This window comes from Artemia sp. Qi Xiang Cuo, chromosome 6 (genome assembly GCF_049724085.1).
Source record: "Artemia sp. Qi Xiang Cuo chromosome 6, ASM4972408v1, whole genome shotgun sequence".
NCBI classification, from domain to species: Eukaryota; Metazoa; Arthropoda; class Branchiopoda; order Anostraca; family Artemiidae; genus Artemia; species Artemia sp. Qi Xiang Cuo.
This window is the reverse complement of record NC_142799.1, coordinates 45640237-45659018: the sequence shown is the minus strand read 5'-3', so window position 1 is coordinate 45659018 and position 18782 is coordinate 45640237. Positions and strand designations below refer to the sequence as shown.

The 18782-nt window shown below is 37.4% G+C and overlaps 2 protein-coding genes across 3 annotated transcripts in view; both read right to left on the bottom strand.

Moving 5' to 3' along the window:
• LOC148951281 (PRADC1-like protein) overlaps positions 1-1301 on the bottom strand; it is a 43272-nt gene extending 41971 nt beyond the window's left edge. The window contains exon 1 of one of the 2 annotated variants that reach the window (XM_089090217.1): positions 1192-1301. The gene's annotated coding sequence lies outside the window, so the exon portion shown is untranslated. The remainder of the gene's footprint in view (positions 1-1191) is intronic. The other variant, XM_089090218.1, reaches the window with a different exon arrangement.
• A 12773-nt stretch (positions 1302-14074) lies between these two features.
• The window catches only part of Pnn (desmosome associated protein-like protein pinnin), a 68744-nt gene continuing 64036 nt past the window's right edge, over positions 14075-18782 (bottom strand). The window contains exon 9 of the mRNA XM_089090216.1: positions 14075-14367. Within this exon, the coding sequence (XP_088946342.1) occupies positions 14120-14367 (248 nt within the window). The 3' untranslated portion in view covers positions 14075-14119. The remainder of the gene's footprint in view (positions 14368-18782) is intronic.

Here is an 18782-nt window from a genome sequence, read left to right as displayed (position 1 = left end):
TTTAGCCAAAATATAGGCATTTTATAGGAGTACCTTAAAATATAGGAATTTATAGGTGAGTCCAAACCCTGCATCTGTAAGCAATGGACAAATTATACAACTTAAAAAGGACTTTTCCTAAAAGATCTTTTTCTTGCATCTCTCTAGGATTAAATAAAATTTGTTGAGGTATTATTATTGAAAAGGGCTTATTTTTTTGTATTTTTGTAACAAATTTCCCCTCCCTGGATTCTGAAGGATACTCTTTGCTATATGCCATTTGATTGTTTTGTAGTTAGGGAACCAGAAGATGCCTCAAAGGGTGCATTTTCCAGGGGGGTTAATGCCAGCTCTCATCTTTTACATTCCAAGAAGCACTTCATTTTACTTTATCCTCACCTTAACCAATGTGCAAATATATAGCCCTAATTATAGATTACAGATGCATTTTTCCATTTCTTGATTTTGTTGATGTTGCTTCATTGCTGCTGAATCTATTTGAACAAAAGAGTGACATAACAAAGAAACAGTAAAATGCAGGGGAAATATATAATTTGGGCTACATAAACTATTTGCATATTAGGGAGAAAGTGAGGGTAAAGTAAAGTGAAATTTTTTTAGAATTATATAGGCAAGTATTTTTGAACTTTTAAAAGTTGTTTTCAAAATTGTATAGTGTTTCTTTTTCAGTAGGCTTAACTATAGACTAATACTTATAACTTGTTTAAAATATTAACTATAACATGCAACTATATTCATTAAATGGAGAAATAAATCATTGGGGTTATATATGGGACCATAAGGAAAGGGGGGGGGGGGTATTTGCAAGTGAATTGATTAGCATATTTGAAAAGAGAATAAAAAGGAAATCAAAAGGTGTGTTTACCTTGTCCCTAAGTCAGTCACAAAATCTTATTTTATTTAGATGTGGTCATGTATCAGAGCAATACCCAGAATATTTGTACAAGCTTAAACAGATATCAAGGCATTGAGGGGGGAGGTCTGGTATACAATTGAGACAGTCTTAATGGTGAAATTAGAATGAATAATTCTCAGACAACCAAAAAGCATAGCCTGGCCTATTTCTCATTTTGATAACTGATTTCCATGTTAGTGTACAAGATAAATCTAGGTCAATCTGCAACAAAAACAGTACAATTTCCGGTTCCTAATTCGTGAAGATCACCTAAAAGAAAGAAAAAGTGAATTTACCTTCTACGAAATATATCTTTACTTGCTTGCAGACCACCTAGTCAAAGACAATGTTAAAGACTACCTAGTCAATGTTAATTTTATGCATATGTTTTGTAGTTGAATTACTATGCCTTTTAAAACGCTAACAGTCGTTGGTGTCCAGTCCGACAAAGGAATTTTCGTTCGATTTTATCCTCTCTTACCCTGCTCTTGCCTCGGTGCATGGTAGGCGTTGGATTTGTGCAATGTTAAGACACCTTCATTGCCCTTTTTTGAACCCTCTCTTTTTAAAAATAGTCAAGATTCTGTAATTTTCATTTGTTCAATTCTAATTTGATGCATGTGTTCTGTTTTTGAATTCTTACGTCTTTTAAAAACGGTAATTGTCGTTCCTGTCCTGTGACCGCGACAAAGGAATTTCCGTTTGATTTGATTCTCTCTTGCCTCGGTATACAGAGGGATCACTAAGGGAGGGGATGGACTCCCCCGCCTTAAAGGACCTCAGAAAAGACTTTTGTCAGGCAAAGGCCGACAAAAGTCGCTATCTTTCGGCGCAAACTGAAGCTTCTGGAAAAAATTTCGTCGAATGAACCCCGACGAAACTTACAACTTCATGTGCACCAAGTTGACAGACGCCTATTGCCCCCCCCCCCTCCCCCTAAAAAAAGACTAGTAGAGCAGAGCCCTACAAAACTTGTTATTTTGTTGGTCCAATGTAATGTCATAAAAGACTTTCGTCGGGCGAAGAACAACAAAATTTACTGCTTCATCTGCGCAAAGTCAACAGAAACCAATTACCCCTCTAGAAAACGACTTTTTAAGCCGAGCCCTAAAAACCTTGATGCATAGTTGGTCCAATCTAATGTGATTAAAGACTTCCGTTGGGCGAAGGACTACGAAATTTACTGCTTTATCTTGCGCGAGATAAATAAAAACTTAATATTTTTTGGTCCATTACTATGTCATAAAAGACTTCCGTCGGGCAAAGACAACGAAATTGACTGCTTCATCTTCGTAAAACTTCTTCTCAAAACATTGGAAACAGCTGACATATTTTGCTAATACATGAGCCAATAGAATTACGAGGTTAAACTAAGCTTATTTAGAACGACACCTCTTTTGCTTATTCTTAAAATCCCTATGACAAATCATATAACCGATGGTATGAAGAATTAAAACTGCAAGGGTAAGAAACAACTTTTAATTCTAGATTCGAAAATTTTGTTGATTTGTGACATTATACTTATTTTAAGACTTTATTCAACAACAAAAAGAAGCAAGGTAGGAAGTCCAATAACCTGGGTTGTACTGCTACTCCAAAAGAAAATTCTGTAATACATACACAAGTCAAAATAAATTCAAGCCAAACCGGTTTGTCAAGAGTGAGGAAAGTTTACAGAGAATCAAATTTCTCAATGATCTAGGAATTGCAATTTGAATTAGTGATTCCGCATTTGAACCTAAAAGGACGCTTGGAGCACTATTTTATTTGTTTAGATCAGTGGTTCTCAAACTGTGGTACGCTTAACCCTTGGGGGAACGCAAAAGTTTTTAGGGGGTACGCGTCCGGCCAGAAAAAAAAAACAACCCTTTAACTCTAGGACTGGCAATTTTGTGTATATTTTAGCTATAGTCTACTTAGTATCGGTAACTGAGAAGGGGTAGCTAAAATTTTTTGTGGGTAAAAAGGGGTACAGTATCTAAATAAGTTTGAGAATCACTTGTTTAGATCATCAGTACATGAATGTTTTTTTGCAGAACAAAGGAACAGATCAGAACTAGATAAAGCTTCTGTGTGGAGTTTGTTTCAAAGAAAGTAAGGTGAAAGGTGTTACGAATTTGAATCTGACTATCCAGCTATTCGCATCCTAAAGCATCATAATGAGGAACTGAAAAACGGTACCAAAACGAAGATTAGGCCAAAGATTTTGCTTGTTATTTCTACTTGTTATTCCAAAATGGTTACGGCCAGGAAGCTCAATGAAAACTGTAGAAGGCCCTGTAACGGGCGAACTTCATCTCGAACAGCAAGACAGCTTAGTGCAATTTAAGTTAACAGAAGGCTTAGAGTTTGTATTCAGTGGTGCCTCTTGTTTTAGTGCTTCGCAGTCGCAGCCACCTCTCGTTTCGCATTCTGACACTGCTAAAGATGTTGAACACGAAATTTTAGCAGATGTCCTAGGTGTAAGTACACGATTTTATAGGATAGACTCCCAAAGTCTTGGAAGAATCTTACTTTTAAGGGGAAATTTAATCAACTAGCGTCAGTTTGTTAAAGGGTAGTAAACTTTAAAAAATATGACTAAAACGTTTAATAGGTTATGGCCAGGTTCCTTATAAAAGTTTTTGAATTTGTTTCGAGCTCGAAAGAGTGAAATAGATACAGACAAACAACCGTGGTGAAATCGAAGCAACATTTTAGACATCACTTGAGGAAGTTCGTCCTGGTCCATCCTCGACAAATATCAGAAGAAGATCCGGCTGAAAAAAAAATCGAAGTTACTAATCCTCTCAGGTCTGACACTGTGGAATCTAGTGAAAGAAATGACCTTGGAAGAAGTTCGCTGTTCAGAAATCGATCACAAAGAAACGGTGTGAATCAGCAATATCTTCGCTATTCTTTCTTGCGTTGTTGACTATACTGAGGTAGCAAGAGAAACTGACACTTGAAGCTAAGTTGGATTCCATCACTAACAAACTAGACGCTGGAATACAAGCACTAGACATAGGCGATCAATCAGCGAATATGGAACTAGGCTTATTAGTCAGTCAGAAAAATTAATTTCTCAGAAAGTGTCAGGAATGGAAGGTGTAGAATCTGAAGCCAAAAATTTACAGCAAGCTGGAATCGTAAGTCGAGCACAATCCCGGGATCAAGAAAAAAAAAAAAAAAAAAAAATCAAACTCAGAAAAGCTGAAGCTTATCGGACTAGGACAATTTCGGCCAAAATTCAATTTTCCAAACAACAAGGAAATTCAATCTCAGAGTTCCAAGCACCAGTTGCAGTTAGTTAGAAACTGGTACAATAAGTACCCGTATCTAGAGTATAGTGTCGAGAAAGAATTAGCTTAACGCTTTGCCTGTTCGTTGTTTTACACCAGGACCTGGCCGTGAAACCTGAAGCAAAGATTCTTGATTTAGAACAGGAACTAGAAACTGGCATAAACTGTGGAGCAAGGACGGCAAGGCTGAAATGCTCGTCACTCACTTCCAATCAAATGGTCACAAAGCTTCTATAGATGGTTTTATTCGTTTTATAGAGAGAGATAAATCACTGCCAGGCTTAGTAAGGAGAATCTAATGAAAGATATAGAGTCAGAAAAAGAAAGAAAAAGAGGGCTGCGCATTATATACATGTTGCTAGATGTTACCACCACTCTAGGTAAACAAGGGTTGGCATTTCGCGGGAAGAATCATGACTGGGAAAATCACGTTCAGCTAGAAAGATTTAGCTTAATGCTTTGCCTGTTCGTTGTTTACACCAGGACCAGGCCGTGAATACAGAAGCAAAGATTCTTTATTTAGAACAGGAACTAGAAACTAGCACAAAATACGAAGCAAGAGCGCCAAGGCTGAAATGTTCGTCACTCACTTTCAAACAAATGGTCGCAAAGCTTCTATAGATGGTCTTATTTGTTTTATAGAGAGAGATAAATAATTGCCTGGCTTAGTAAGGAGAATCTAATGAAAGATATAGAGTCAGAAAAAGAAAGAAAAAGAGGGCTGCGCATTATATACATGTTGCTAGATGTTACCACCACTCTAGGTAAACAAGGGTTGGCATTTCGCGGGAAGAATCATGACGGGGAAAATCACCTTCAGCTCAGCAGAACATAACATCGAAATGGATCATCGAATAAAAAACCAGATGAAGCCGAATGTCAACAGCCATCTGTCCGAGAGTAGCCAAAATAAATTAATTGTGGTTGTTCGAACAGAGCTAGTTCAAAAACCGTAGCAGAAGTTAATGAAGCTGTCTTCTTTGCCATCTTCGCAGACAAAACACTCGCTGCCAGCCATGAATAGTGTTTAGCTGTAGGTGTAGGGTACACTGATAGAAAGGGAGCCATAGGTTAAGAGCGTTTACCCGTCATCGTAGATTCTGAGTCAAAGAAAGGAGCCGAAATAGCAGAAGGTATTATACCAGTTTTGCGAAAGGCTCCTATCAATGAAGAAAAACTGGCATTTCAATGCTACGATTTTGCAAGTAACATGAGTGGGCGCTTCGATGGAACACAAGTTCACATATCCAAGAAGTTGGGAAGAAATATTCAATACCTAAATTGCCTAGTCCACAGAAGGAACATTATCGTTCCTTTTAGCTTATTTTCTTCGCCTTAATTTTGCTTTTATAGCTGAGTTAGTGACATTGGCCTAAGGTGAACGAATATTTAGCAAGATGAAAATCGTCAAGAACAGACTGAGGTCCACTACGGGACACGATAGACTTGACCAGTTCATGCTCCTCGTGTCAGAAAAAGACCTACTGGAAAAAAATTGAATTTAACCTACTTGTAGAAAAGTGGAAAGTTGAAAAGTCTCTCAACCTATAAGTTTAGCTTATTTTCTTTGTCTTGATTTTGCTTTTATAGCTGAGTTTTTCTGTAAAATATATGACAATTTTCTGCAATTATAAACAGTATTTTAACACCTAAAAAACGAAGTAACAAATGTCGGTTTTCGGCGGCACCTACCCATTCGTCGGCACATTTTGGACGCCCCCCCCCCAAACAAAAAGTTAGAAGGCTAACGACGCCCCTGCCGGTACATGGTAGGAGTTGGATTTGTGCAATGTTAATACCTCTTCATTATCCTTTTTGTGCAACCGCTCTTCTTAACAATAGTCAAAATTTTGTAATTGTCAATTGTTCAAACTAGTCATAAGGTCTAATAGCTATACCTCAAGGAATACCCTGCTCATTTTAGTTTCAGGGCAAGGACTGTAAATTAGGCAATTTGTCAATGGTTACATGTAGATTTATCATCAAGAAAAGGGGAACGTTTTGACTCTGGGGGCATCCCATAAGTCCAAGGGTATTCAGGTGAAGCTTCGGAGAATGCTGAGGGGTACCTTAAACTAAATCAAAAGGTACTACGTGGATCCCGTTTATCAAAAACATGGATCTGCGATATATTAAGAACATCTGAGGGTATTAGTTGAGACTTTCAGGGAAATGTAGAGGGGATGGGGATTTAAATTGGTTGGAGGGCTGGCAGCCCCCCTCTCTCGAAAAATGTTCGATCAAAATTTTGAAAGAACTACGCCTATGGAGATGGCATAACCCTCCACAGCTTTGGAGAGGAACGCCCAACACATTCGAAACATATCGTGTGCATACTAGTTGTCAAAAGGGCATACATGTAGATTTATCATCAAGAAAAGGGGAAGTTTTGACTCTGGGGGCATCCCATAAGTCCAAGGGTATTCAGGTGAAGCTTCGGAGAATGCTGAGGGGTACCTTAAACTACATCAAAAGGTACTACGTGGATCCCGTTTATCAAAAACATGGATCTGCGATATATTAAGAACAGCTGAGGGTATTAGTTGACTTTCAGGAAATGTTGGGGGGAGGGGGGGGTTAAAGTGGTTGGAGGGCTGGCAGCCCCCCTCTCTCGAAAAATGTTCGATCAAAATTTTGAAAGAACTACGCCTATGGAGATGGCATAACCCTCCACAGCTTTGGAGAGGAACGCCCAACACACTCGAAACATATCGTGTGCATACTAGTTGTCAAAAGGGCATATCAGCAATATCTACGGAAGGGCTGAGGGTATGAAATTGAAACTTAGTCCTACAGGATATATTGACAAGGGATTTTGTTCAAAGTGTGCAAAAGGTCTAGTAACTATGCCTCCAGGGATGCAGTGCTCCCTAGAGCCCCAGGGCAAGGATAATAAATCATTAAACTTAATCTTTTTTAATTACTCTTGAACCCCCCCCCCCCCCCCTACACAATGACCTACCGCCTATCTTTAATAAGCAGCCTGAGCGTCGTACAAGTATAGCTTTATTTGTGAATTTTCTCATGGTTTCTTTTCTGCTGTGGTGGTATGAATAATCGAAAATTTGACTGTCATAGTTTCCATTAGTGCAATAACGATGGCATTAAAGTACCGAAAAGCTGATTTATACGAACTGAATTCATCTCGTCTGACAGTGGCGCCATTTATTTTCATTAACTTAAGGCTCTTTCGACTGTTGAGAAAGCCGCCAGATGTCAATCCAAGTCAACAGCGATCCAAGCGTAGCCACAGAGGGAAAAGAGGAGGCCAAAGAAATAAAAATTGTGCTATCCCTGTTCTCGTTTCTAACAACAGAGCGAGGTCTCTCAGTACAGCAAGGGAACGTATTCTGACAGTAGTTAACTGCATCCCTCCTAGTGAAATCCCTCCTTCGCTTCGTCCGGGGTACGCTGACCCAGTATCGTCACTGTCAAGTACCCCACCTCCCCTAACACCTGAGTTTTTCTTGTCGAAGTGCAGACTTCCCAATATCCTAGTATGTAATGCCCGATCACTAAACAATAAAACCGACGAACTTGAAGTAGTTCTCAAACAGACGAGTTCCCCCATTGCTGTTATCACAGAATGTTGGGATATTAACGATGAAACCGGGCATATCAAGGGGTACAAGTGTTTTTTTAATACGAGACGCGACCGAGGGATTAACCGACGAGGCGGTGGGGTCGGACTGTACTTTCGGGAAGACTTACCTTGTAAATTACTAAGTCAGCCCAGTGAATCATGCCATGAAGTAATTTGGGTCGAATGCAAACCAAAGCGCCTATCAAAGCGATATTCGTGCTTGGTTGTAGCTGCAGTTTACTACCCCGAAAGTGCAAAGAACAGAAAAGAACTGATCCAGTATATCCAAAACTGCACTGATGACCTACGCCGCAAACACGCAGCGCCTGCTTTTGTAATCGCTGGTGATTTCAATCAGACTAATAAGGCATGGGTCTCCAGCATGCTTGACCTCAAGCAAGTTGTCTCAATCCCTACTCACGTCAGTGGTAGTATATTAGATCTTATTTTCACGAACATTCCCGATTATTACGAAGTACCCTTCTCTCTCGGTCCGTTGCATAACTCTGACCATAACACACTTCTTTGGAAGGCCAAAGTTGGCCTTCCAGCACCACGTAAAGTAAAAATTACCACTCGACCTATGACTAAAGAGGCAATTCGTTCCTTTGGACAGTGGATTGGGACGTTTGACTTTGATGAGATTTGCTCTATGACAGATATCGACCAGAAAGTTGATACTTTCAACTCTTTGCTGTCATGTAAATATCACGAACATTTCCCTGAGAAAAAAATAACTGTTAGTGATACTGACAAACCTTGGGTAACACCCGATCTAAAGAAGCTTATCTTAACTCGCTGCCAGTTACATCGCAGTGGGGATATTGTTCAAGCAAACAAACTTCGTAACCGCATTGTTAAACTGTTACGAGCAGCGCAGAAAAGGTACGTTCATGACAAAGTCTCGCCTCTCCTTCAAGATGAGCCCCGTAGGTGGCACTCTGAAGTCAAGCGTCTTACCGGTAAACGTACCACCAGTGAAATTAAGATACAGAAAGACGACAAAACGCTGATAAAATCAGCCGAAGTGAACGCCTTTTTCACTTCAATCTGTACTACTCACCCGTCCTTCACCGAAGCCGAAATCGAAGCCCTCATTGCTGACGTCTCTGAAGATACAATCGTTGAAGTATCCGAGTTCGCGGTGTATAAAGAACTTCAAAAGTTAAAAAGCAACTGTGCTTCTTACCCAGGAGAATTGCCAGTTAAACTTTTAAGAGAATATTCTATGTTTTTAGCAAAACCACTCTCATCAGTGATCAATCAGTCATTCAAGGAGCACAAATTCCCGAGTGCTTGGAAAAAAGCCTACGTCCGCGTCTTACCTAAAGTCAAAGACCCGAAGTCCTGCAATCAGCTTCGTCCGATTTCTATTACGCCTAATATGGCTAAAGTGACTGAATCTTTTATTTATAGAGAGCTCCTAGCCCAAGTTCAGCCAGCCCTAGATCCGTTTCAGTACGGCTGCTTGAAAGGGAGTAGTACGACGCATTATCTAGTACGTCTCTACCACCTGATTACCGAGTGGTTGGACAAAGGCAGTAGCCTCGTTGACCTGCTTTTAGTCGACTATCGTAAGGCTTTTGACTTGATCCGCCACTATACAGCAGCAAATAACCTCAAAAAGATGGGCGCTAGGAAGCATATTTTGCTCTTAGTTGTTGACTTCCTGCGTAACCGCTGTCAGTGTGTCTATGCTCTCTTCCCTAGTGACTTAAACTCTGAGTGGGCTGAACTAACGTGTGGCGCACCACAAGGCACTAAGCTGGCAGCTCTTTTGTTTTTAGCGGTAATTAACTACATTATCCTCGAGATTGAAGACAGATTCAAAGACGTTGATGATCTCTCCCTACTTCTGAAATATCTTGCTGAAAAGTCAGACGTGTATCCCCAGTTCAGCAGTGTGATCAGGAACTCCTTTCTCGAGGCGTGTAGCATTAACGACCTCCAGCTTAATATGAATAAAACAAAAGTCATGAGGTTTAATCCTCTTAAGCGTGACCTCTCAGGCCCGGGTCCTTGGTACCCTACTACCTCTACCTCAGTAAGTCTCGGGGTTACTTTCAGTGACGACTGTTCATTTAGCGCGCACCGCGCCGGCCTTGTAAAGAAAGGTAGTTGCGCATTACAGTCGCTAATTACCTTGCGCCGATGGGGTTTCTTCACTAGTCAGATGAAGATGGGTTAAGTCACGTATGTGCGCCCATTCCTTGAATATGCGTGTCCTGTGTGGGGCCCTCAGGCTCATAATATTGAACACCTAAGTGAAGATCTGGAAGCCATTCAAAAACGGGCAGTGAAAGTGATACTAGGCCCGAAATACAACTCTTATGAGGCTGCCCTTAGTACCTTACGACTGCCAACGTTGCGTGATAGGCGCTTACAGTTAATGTGCAATTTTGGGCAGTCCCTTCTTTCGTCCGAGAAACACCGTTCGTTGCTTCCCCCACCTGCACCTATCACCGCCAACACCCGCCATAAAAATCAACTAGTGCCGCCAAAGTGTCGAACAACCCGTCACAGCAAGTCTTTCGTGCCTTTTTTTGTCAGTTATTTAAACCGCCAGTGACCAGTTTTATGCAATGTACTAAACAGCGCCATTTAGTCGGGGCTTCGGCCACGGCTACGATAGTTGTTTATAAATAAATGAGTCTATGAGTCTATGAGTCTATAATGCATCACTTTATTATGAAGTAAATCAATTCAGTGAAATAAAGCATTAAAATAAATAACAGAAACATTTTTGTTCAATAAGAAGGGAGGTGTCACCCTGCAACACCCTTATGGACATTACCCAGATTTTTACACGAAAAAGTCCTACAAGACAATTTGATCCCCGTTGAAAATTTTTCCCGTAACATTCTCTCCGTACATAAGATTGTGCGTCTAAAGAGAAAGAAAGACAAATAAAAAGAATTCTGCAGATGAATTCAAGGAAATAGTTTCCAGAAAATTTCTTCCCACCGAAAATGCCTCCCCCGCAAAAAATTTCCGTATGTCTTCCAATAACAAATACTATATGTAAACAATGAAGAAATCGTAAAGCTTACAGCCCTTTTCCCAGGCGCTGTGGGGGGTCATGTCATCCCGGAGGCAGATTTACTGGACCTTTCAATGATAATGAACCAAATGACAATCTCAATTTCGTTCATATATCTTTGGGTAAAACAGGGCTAGTTGCCCTCCATTCTGTTTGGTCACTTAAACTTTTAATTTGAATGAGCCCTCTCCCGATCTTCTAGGACCCTTGGTCTATACAATCACCCCTGGGAGAAACAAAACAAGCAAATGACACACATCCATAATCTTTAAATAACGACGAAGACCACTCAACCTTTCCATCATAAAAACAATAAACTTGGCATGTTTTAATTTTATTATTAAAGATCCTATTTTATTTTATTTATATAAGTAGTTTGCTGAGGACGGCTCTTGAATATAGAGCCGAAATATTCTTAAGGTTTAAACATATTTCACTGTATTAGGATAATTCCCTGTTGTTTTTATCCATGATCATTCTTTGTTAAAAAAAAAAACACGATTCCAAATATTAGTAGATGAGAGCTTGAAACCTCTAAAGTAGGGTTCTCTGATCGTTTTGTCGTTAGGACGTTTTGTCGAAATACACCTCAAAGGGTAAATTTTAATGCCACAACATCATAACTCTCATTGAGACTTCAGATAATTACAAAATTAGTTCAAAGGAAGGGGGAGGGGAGGAAAAATTGATATATAATGACTCTTGAATTCTGGGAATATTTCTCGTCTAGGCTGTCACTATGAAAGTTAAAGAGTAACATTAAACCCCAAAATCAGCAGATTTTGTTCCGTATGGGAGGCCGGCTGAACCCTTCCTCATCCCCCACCCCTCGCGGTCATCAAAAATTCGGAGGGTGCTCTTTCGATCGTAAACTGAAACGGTGTTGCAGAGACCTCTAGTTCCATGTTTTAAACTTCTACCTGCTACACAGTGGCAGATCCAGGGGGGCGAGGGGGACGCGCGCCCCCCCAACGTAGTCTAAAGTAGTGTAATTTCCTTAATTAACGCAAGTTTGCGTGAATAAAACATGCTCATAGCGCAAGTTTATCGGATCAACCTATTTTGCGCCCCTCCCTAAAAAATCCTGGATTCGCCCTTGCTGCTACAAGCTAATAATAAACAAGCCGCAACTAATTGAAATACTTAAAACCTTTTTTTCCTTTCTTTTATTGCCTAAGAAAGTATAAATGACTTTGTCTCCAACTAAGGGTATAAAGCACCAACTATGCCCTTTTCCCATTCCCCTCTTCCTTTGAAATACTTTTTCATACTTTACTGCTTTTTCAAGAGTGGTAGAAGGGACTCTTGCAAAGCGATAGAAAAATTCAATATCGTTCTAATGGAACTGCGGCATACTTGTGCAAAAACAAGTAAGACTGGGCATTATATTAACTAGACTCCTAATGTCAGTGAAATTACAATAAGAAAGCCTAGACAAGTTAGATTCTCCTATGACGGCAAGTACGTGGTTGGTTACTTGGAGAATCAGCAAAAGCTCGGAAATTTGTATTCCAAGGCGCAAGGATCTCGATATAGCTATAAAAACCTTGGCAAAGGCCTTAGAAGGGGGACTCAACGTTTCAGAGTAGCAGTAAAGGAGCTTTTTAAGAAATGACTGGCGTGATCTTTTCCAGAGGGACAAACGACTGACAAATAACTACACAACTTTTTTGAATAAATATTTAAATAGTAACACAAAAAAAGGAATGAAAATTTGAAACGAAACTGTCTCAATGGTTTACTCTATGGATCTAGATATACTCTATACGTCTTGAATGTCCTTTTATCTGTAAGCTTTTTTTTATATCGTCTTAACCCGTGGAATAAATGTTGTGACTATCAACATTTTCAAAGAATTGAACTTTTTAACAGTTCAATCATAGCTCATTCAATTTAGGCAAGATGACCAATCTTAGAAAATTTCTGTAAAGAATGAAAATAAGATCTTCTGTTATCTTCCGAATTTGAGCATAATAGCTAATTTAGCAAGGATATGTGTCATTGCAGCCTCATGTAACTTAAAGTTCTGAAATCGCAAAAATTATTCTGAATTTTGAATACAGAGGATCGGAAATATGATAGATTAGCAAAATACTTTGCGTAGTTCATGTACATAGCACTGCGTATGATAACTTGATTGCAGTACAATTTAATGTCACTTGAAACGAATGCCTATGAAATATGCTAAGTATATTCCGAGAAGACACAATTTAACTGAAAACATTTTTTTATTTCTGATCTTGTTCAACACAAAATCCACAAAGATGGGAGAAGCAAACAAGGAAGAAGAATATGCATTGTTATTCGACAGACCAAAGCAAAACTTGCTCACTGATAGCTCAATGTTTTTCAATGAGTTGCTTCCTAGAATAACAATATTTACAATCATTTTGAAAAATGACACAAAGGAGAGCATTCTCGTGCCCTCAAGTCATGGCTTATATGGGCATTTTCACAATTTTACAGAAAAACAAATGTAAGCTATTAAAGCTATTCGTTGTAGCATTAAGGCCTACGGATTTAAAGGAGACCAAATCTGTAAAAACTACACTGTGTATCCAAATGTATGGCATCTTTTGGTATACATTGCATACATATTTCTTTCACAGTCTTCAGTGGCGCTAACACACATAAACTGGGGGGGGGGGGTATTATTCAAAACCTAAGGGAGGGGGTAGTTTTACTGTTTTTTTCTATTTTCTCAGTGAAAGCACCAAAAAGCCATTTTTAAATCAAAGACTGAAGCAAAAGTATTTTCCAAAATCTAGAGGTAGGGGGAAAATAATTTGGGGCGGTAGCGGTATTTGCCCTCCACCCCACCTCCGACTGGCAGTCTTTAAATAATATGTACAGGCAAATACATATCTTTTTTAATAATGGCCGGGATGTGCTGCCTCCAATGAGGTAAATAGGCCTCCGGAAACGTAACCAGTGGATAAAGATCCACTAGATGAAACTTTTCCACAAAAATATGAAAGCTATACCCTTTCATTTGGATCTATAGAATGAAGAAATAAGGTCAATTTCAGGTCTAATAAAGAAACCTTCTTGATCAAAGGACACGGCGAACTGTTTACGGTAGAACCATAAGAGTATGCGAGAATCCACAGTTGAGATACATATTTAGTAATATTAAATTCTAACAAGAAATTACTTCCACTATTTCAAAGATGTCCTCTGATTTGTGTCAATTTTGAAAAAAATCGTGAAGCTTGTTTTTCACTAGTTTTTGACAATAGTTATTAGTTGTATGCAGTTATAGTTGACATATAGAAAAAGATAATATATTTCCAATAAAGAAAGAAATAACTAAATATTTCTCAATCAGCTTCTATCATTTCACTTGAATTTTTTTTATGTAAAATAGAACTGTCGTCAGGTGACATAGGTGAAATCACAAAATTTTGGCTGTTTGGAGATTCAGGGGATTCAACGTCACTATCATGTTTGCCTCTTCCCCCCTTTTCATTTCCAGAAATTTCTTCTTGATGTTTAATACTCTCCTCTTCAGTGCCTGCTTTCTCAACAACTTTACCTTCTCCATCATTTTCATAAAATCGTGGCGATTCTGCAAAGCAAACAAACTATCAGCAACATAAATGATGACTTAAAAACTAAGCAAGCCTAGAAAGCTCTTTCAATATAAAGAATGTTTCCATTACACTCTTTGCTGATTAGCAGCAGTTTGCTTAGTGAAGCAAAAAATAAACAAGAATATGCTATCAAAGCGAACAAAATATGCTCGCTAGCAGAAAATTATAGGTTAAAAATCAAAGATGAATGACTCGACATCAAATTTAAAAGGAAACTAGACAACATAAGGAAAAATTACAAGCAGGATATCAAGGTATGAAATAAGTGTACAATCTTGTGTACTAATTTAAATTGCAATTATTCATTTTTTCATCTTGCACTTGAGATCTACATTCTCATTGAATCCAACGAAGATTCGCATACAGCTTTATAAAAATTTGAGCTTATAAATTTCCCAGTAAATTACCCATGTCTTTTAGCTCCAGTCTATTTTACTTGTGAAGCGGTTATTACCTTATTTTTCAACAATGAATTCCTTATTTTACAACTCAGCTCACGTATATAAGAAAAACAAAGACTATTTTTATGATAGCTTTTTTTATTTGCCTCTTTGTTTTGTCCATGATGGATAAATACCTGCCCTGTATTTAATGTGCCAGTGTATTTATGTGTAATATAGTTATATGTTTTCGTTTTAATTAATGCACGGGCGTGCATTCAAGCCTTGATTTCATTTTGGAAAATTTAGCACCCTAACCTTGATTTTATCATATCGAAGCCAATTCATTCATTTACAGAAGTCAAAAAATTTAATTTTTATTGTATAAGCAAGTTTGTAGCACAAGTGATCAAACGGTTCAAGTGTAGTAACATTTGCACACTTCAGTACGAATGTCAAATGTCTGTGTCATTTCTTTAAAAACATAGTAATAAATAGTCAAAACCTAGCTTTAGATCTTAAATGCCGAAAAGGACAAGAAATTAGTTAACGACTTAACGGCCCATACCACATTTGGGATACCGAATAATAGTTATCGAAATACTCGATAAATTAACAACTAAAAAAATTAAAAACTAAAGAAATAAAAACGAACCAATGCTTTAGTTACAACCCTATAACGGCGCTTACTTCCGTCAGTAATTTATTTGAAAGAATTCTTCTACTGGAGTAAATTAAACATTGAAAACCGGCAATTTTGTTTCAGAAAAGTATACTTCGCGGATTTGCGCATTTTCTACTGGGTTGAGTGATTCCTAGAGCAACAAATTTTGTTTATCTTTATATATCTGTAGTGTTAATATTACTTCGTTGATTTGGGCGTTGAAGTTTTTGGAAATTGGTGCTACCCCCCAAGTCGTCGCAATTTAGTTGTTTTAGTTTTTCATAGGTATATTTCTATAAAAGCCTCAGTAGTTGTGAACACCGAGCCAGATAAGTTGGAGACAGGTAACGCTCGATATTAAGCCCTATTTTCTTAATTTATTAACAACGACCGTAATAAAGAATGTTCGAGGCAGTCAGTCTATTGATAAAACTCAGCCTTTAGTGTACCATTTGCAGTTCTCATCTGATGTGATTATGCCTTATATTTTGATTGAAGATACCAAGATTTACAAGAAACCCTATTGAAGTGTTAATTATGTTTCATATTTTAGAACCACATGAGCACTCATTACAGATCAAGCTGTGTGTAACTTAAGAATGCATACATTGTGGCGCACAGTTACAACAGACGTATAACGACTATATTATATACAGCAGTTGCAGTACCACATGTGTTATACAGGTCTTGGATCTCCCCTGTATGGTTTTGAGTGAGAAAACCAGATAAACAGAAATTCACATCGGTTTTGACACGCACGTGAAGTTTCTGTTGTATCCAAACGAAAGTTCTTTTGTTTTAGCTTGATGTTCCTGGTCCTATAGAAGCACAGTATATGTAATACCAGTATGATCTTTCCCTATCTCACCCATTATAAAAACCCGGACCGAGGTGCGATTGCTCCAAAGAATGTATAAACCGGTATAAACATAAGCGACATTAGATTTTTTCACGGGTAGACAAGTCAGATCTCTCTTGAACGCGAAACTTGGCTTCAACGTTGGAACACTGATTTTGAAAAAACTAATTTTAAATTAATTTATTTCAATACACACATGAAAATCGGTAATTAGTAGTGCAATGTTATTATTAGATGTTTTTAGGAATTAAAAGTAGGTTTCGAAGTCTCAAGTTGGTTTCAAAGGCATTTTGAGAAAGTTTCTGCCAAAATATGTGTTCCAGGGTAATTGGACCGCTGATGGCAGATCAAATGAGAGGAGCTGTTTGTACGCGCCGATATATATCGGCGCGTACAAACGATATATATCGGCGCGTATATATATATATATATATATATATATATATATATATATATATATATATATATATATATATATATATATATATATATATATATATATATATATAGGCCTAGAATTCAACTCCAGCAAAAGCGAGTTGGTCGTCTTTAATTGTCGTAAGAAAGAGTTGGCACCTGTCATATTTGCACTAGGTAGTAATACTGTTACTGCAGCAGCATCAATGACTTACCCTGGTTTGCCAATTGGGTCTAATCTTAAAGCTACCCGGTCCTGTCTAATAAATGATCTCAAACAGAAAGTCCAAAAAGCGTATGGGATGATTTTATCATGCAAACGCATATATAACCGCCGCATTCTAGCACGGATCTTCAATTCCTTTGCCACCCCTCATGTCTTTGCTTTGTCACCTTTCTGGTCTTTGTTCACTGTTGATGATAAAAAAACAATCCGTACAGTGTTCTATAAGTCTGCAAAATATCTGCTTAGCCTTCCCCTCTGGCAAAGAAACCGCCAGATTTCATCACGTTACGGACTCGATGACCCCTTCGTCGTGATCGTGACCAGGAGGGAAAAGTTTCTGAAATCTTTAGACCCAACGTATAGTATGTTTGAAGCTATAGTTAGTACTGTGTAATGGCTGTCTTTTTATATAAATAGTTTCGCCATTGGTTTTTGAAGTATTAATTTAAGTTGCTCGTTTGTTTGATGTGTTGTTGTTTTCTTTTCATTTTCTCTCTACTCCATTTATATATATATATATATATATATATATATATATATATATATATATATATATATATATATATATATATATATATATATATATATATATATATATATATATATATATATATATATATATATATATATATATATATATATATATATATATATATATATATATATATATATATATATATATATATATATATATATATATATATATATATATATATATATATATATATATATATATATATATATATATATATATATATATATATATATATATATATACTAAGAAAACTTTACGAAAAAGAAAGTTTTTTTTTAAAGAAAAGTAAAGGCCATATTAAACTTAAGATCAGTAAAAATAGAAGCCTTCAAAAACTCAAACTCAAAACAACCAGAAATTATTATTAAAGAATAAAAAAGGAAAGGAGAATTATTGGTATGGCTGTAACACTGCATATAAATTTACATAAATGTATATATAGTGGGCTGTAATAATGCAAAAGGTAAATATAGCATTGGTTTAAGAATAGAAAGAAAGACAAAGAATGAATTTACAACGATAATCAAGTTAAAAATAAGTTTTATTTGAACAATGCCATAAAGCGATGATATTTGATTATGATATTTGGTGCTTCGTATTGATATTTCAGTTTTAAAAGTTTTATCAATTTTTTCTCAAAGGGAAATTACGTGGTGGGCATGAATGTAGACTTGCAGCTAAATCAAATATAGTCACTTCTACTTTTCACACATGTTTATTGATATTGGTTTGATTTTTATTGTCTTTAGTACTGTGGCAACTTTTACCACAGCAACCAATAATTAGAACCCAAGTCCTAAAATTGGTCTCAATCAGGAACCCTTATCGCTATCTAAATTCACGAAGTGCAAAGATTTTCAAACAGAGGTGTTTATTGTTTCAAGTTCAGGAAAGATCCTGCCCATTTCATACAAAAACATTGATTTAAAACGAAACTAGTCTTATCTAGAAAATAAATATCACAGAAAATAAATATTACGACGTGAAAAAAAAAATGATAAACCATCCAGTGGCGGAACCAGAGGAGGGGGGGGGGGCGAGGTGTGCCCCCCCCCCTAAAGTAGTCTAAAGTAGTGTAGTTTACCTAATTAACGCAAGTTTGCATTAACTAAACTTGCTCCTAACGTAAGTTTATCGAATCAACTTATTTTGCGCCCCGCTCCCCTAAAAAATCCTGGATCCGCCCCTGAAACCATCACACCTATTCCACCAGTTATTAGAAGAATTTTTTTTTTTTTATGAAACCCCCTTTTTTATAATATCCTACATAGGCCAATCAGTTGAGTCTACTGAATATAAACAATACATT